Source organism: Habropoda laboriosa, unplaced genomic scaffold (assembly GCF_001263275.1).
Source record: "Habropoda laboriosa isolate 0110345459 unplaced genomic scaffold, ASM126327v1 scaffold158, whole genome shotgun sequence".
Classification (NCBI taxonomy): domain Eukaryota; kingdom Metazoa; phylum Arthropoda; class Insecta; order Hymenoptera; family Apidae; genus Habropoda; species Habropoda laboriosa.
In genome coordinates, this window is record NW_017100280.1 from 871,030 (window position 1) to 873,450 (window position 2,421).

Consider the following 2,421-nt stretch of genomic DNA (forward strand, 5'->3'; position numbering starts at 1 on the left):
TATTTTCATTATTCAAAAATGACGAATTAACTATTACACTTTTTATTTGTAAGATACAGCTACCATCATGATGGGCTACATATTATTATGGAGAGGATCGTAAAAACTGCGATATGCATGTGAACAAACTTTTTATTTCATTCGTATATACTTACGTGAAATACAGAACTAAGTAGAAGGAGAAGTAATATTTAGGAAAATAATAAAACAATAAGGTAATCTTGCAGGTATAAGTATGCTTTTATATCATCTCAAGCAACATCTAGCAACATTGACTTGGCTTGACACACTCCCAATTCTTGTTTCTGAGCAGTCCATCTATGCACTGGCAGCCCTCCACGCATCGCTGAAATAGAAATTATGTAGTCACAGTTCCATTACTCAATTACACGATTAAATAACTGTCCTTACGTAGCAATAAAATATAATTTCAGATTAAACGAGATACTTTAGAAACACTTCTAATAAAACTCCCTTGAAACGAAATTCTATTATTAGAGCTTTTTTTTCAATAACATGTTTAATAGAATTTGCATACATACCTTGTTACAAGCTGGGGTTGGGTTTTCACAAGTTGGTGGGCAAGCAGTGCCACACTCATTCCAAACTTCATTCTTTCCGCAACCCGCCATTGTTGCTGTTTTAATTTATTAAACATTATTATAACATACGAATTACACACAATCTTTTCTATAAGACTATATTCCTTGTTACAAATCATAACAAGTGTAACATAACACAATTTTTTTAATTATTACACTATATATATTATATTATATACAATGTCGAAACTTTCAAAATGTATATAATTGACATTGGTCTACGAAACATATGTTTTAAATTTGCATTACAAGCCCAGATAAAAAAGTTGTAAAGAGTGACCTTTACAATTTTCTTCGCAATTCCCACAAATTGCAATTTTTCAAAAAATTTTGTACACGTCATCTAACAAACTAATCACTCTAACTTCTCAAAAAAACTCAAGTCGTTTGGCCGAATTTTAGAAACGTTACTCTGAATTGTATCTTGAATAACTTCTGAATTATGCATTGTAAAAAAAATTATTTCGACAAAGGTTACATCGTATCAAGAGGGACATCACGTGGTATACACGACTTCTTTATAAGTGGAGGTGTTTAGGAGATTTGAAGGTCAACTTAGTTTTTTTAAATGGAATGCCTTATTCTTTTACGGCAGTTCGAAAGCTCGTTAATTTACAAGTAGAAAAGTATTAAACATTATTTGTCCTAAAGCTAATAATTAACGAGATATTAACGAAAGTTTGACCCGCATAAGGTCGCGTTGATAGATCATGGCCGCCTCGATCACCAGACCTGTCACCATTGGATCATTTTCTCTGGGGTACATTAAAATAAAGTGTATCGTGAACCACCAACAACGGTAGAGGATATGCAAGAACAAATTCGTGCAGCATGTGCCACGCTTGCTTCGGGGACAATTCACGGGGACATATGCTCCGCATATGGATATAGCATACATATATCGCTGCTTGACATTGATAGTGATATAACGCAAAAAATGTAAATTTTACTGGAAAAACAGTTTAAAATTTGCATTTGACTACTACATATTTGTTCGCTGCTCTCTGGTATGAAACTAATGAATTTAGGAATGTACTGTTTCAAATAATAAAAATATCGTATCTGTGGAATACATCTGTGCAAAAAATTCAAAATCGACGTTTTTTGAGTTACGCCACTTTCAACGCCAACCAGTGATATAATATAATGTTTTAAATTATGTCTAATTGCATAACGAAATATCTAGAAATGTTATAGATATCTATAATACCCAAGGTTCAGAAATAAAATTAAAAGTTTATTCTGTGAACAAAGTGAACCACCAGAAATATACATTCGGTAATTAAAAAACGTTAAAAAATACATGCGTTTGGAAATGTAGCTACTTACTGGCAGAGAAGATTGCTAAGATGGCAAACAAAGTAAGAAGAAGACGGGACATGATGATCGTATGTTAGTCGTTGGATCCTTTGACTCTGATGAGATTCAAAGAAGTCTGCCTTTATATAGTCCGAAATCGCTTGTTTGTGTTTTCACCTTGTTTGCAATTGATTTAAGAGAGCGTAAACAATACCGCGTAAATGACGGAATATAAAAATGGAAAAACATCTCGTTTTAATTTTGCTAACATCAGATGAGATTAACATATTTCGTTACCTTTTATACTCATTAACTCATCTAATTAAATGTAATTAATATTATCTATTCGTAATATATAATACGTAACTCATTATTAGATAAAATTTGCCTTCTCTTTCAGAACTATTTAAAGTTAAAAGTATTTAAATATTATTTAAATTTATTTAATTTATTATTTTAAAGTTAAAAGTATTTAAATATTATTTTAATTTATTTGATTTATTATTTTAATTTAAATAGT

The 2,421-nt window shown here is 30.9% G+C and overlaps 1 protein-coding gene across 1 annotated transcript; it reads right to left on the reverse strand.

Annotated features, from left to right (window-relative positions):
• Positions 1-262: 262 nt before the first annotated feature.
• On the reverse strand, positions 263-2,159 carry LOC108573570 (chymotrypsin inhibitor-like). Its single transcript, XM_017936033.1, has 3 exons — positions 1,932-2,159; positions 543-637; positions 263-346 (listed from the first exon to the last, which is right to left on the reverse strand). Exons 1-3 carry the CDS (start codon positions 1,981-1,983, stop codon positions 263-265), a joined length of 231 nt encoding a protein of 76 aa, XP_017791522.1. The 5' UTR covers positions 1,984-2,159.
• Positions 2,160-2,421: the final 262 nt, after the last annotated feature.

What these genes read in the sequence shown, in the direction of transcription:
- LOC108573570 (XM_017936033.1), bottom strand. Translation starts at nt 1,983, where the DNA reads ATGTCCCGTCTTCTTCTTACTTTGTTTGCCATCTTAGCAATCTTCTCT. An exon ending in CTTAGCAATCTTCTCTGCCA is followed by an intron (nt 638 to 1,931) that starts GTAAGTAGCTAC and finishes AAATTAAAACAG; the next exon opens with CAACAATGGCGGGTTGCGGA. An exon ending in CAACCCCAGCTTGTAACAAG is followed by an intron (nt 347 to 542) that starts GTATGTATGCAA and finishes TTTCTATTTCAG; the next exon opens with CGATGCGTGGAGGGCTGCCA.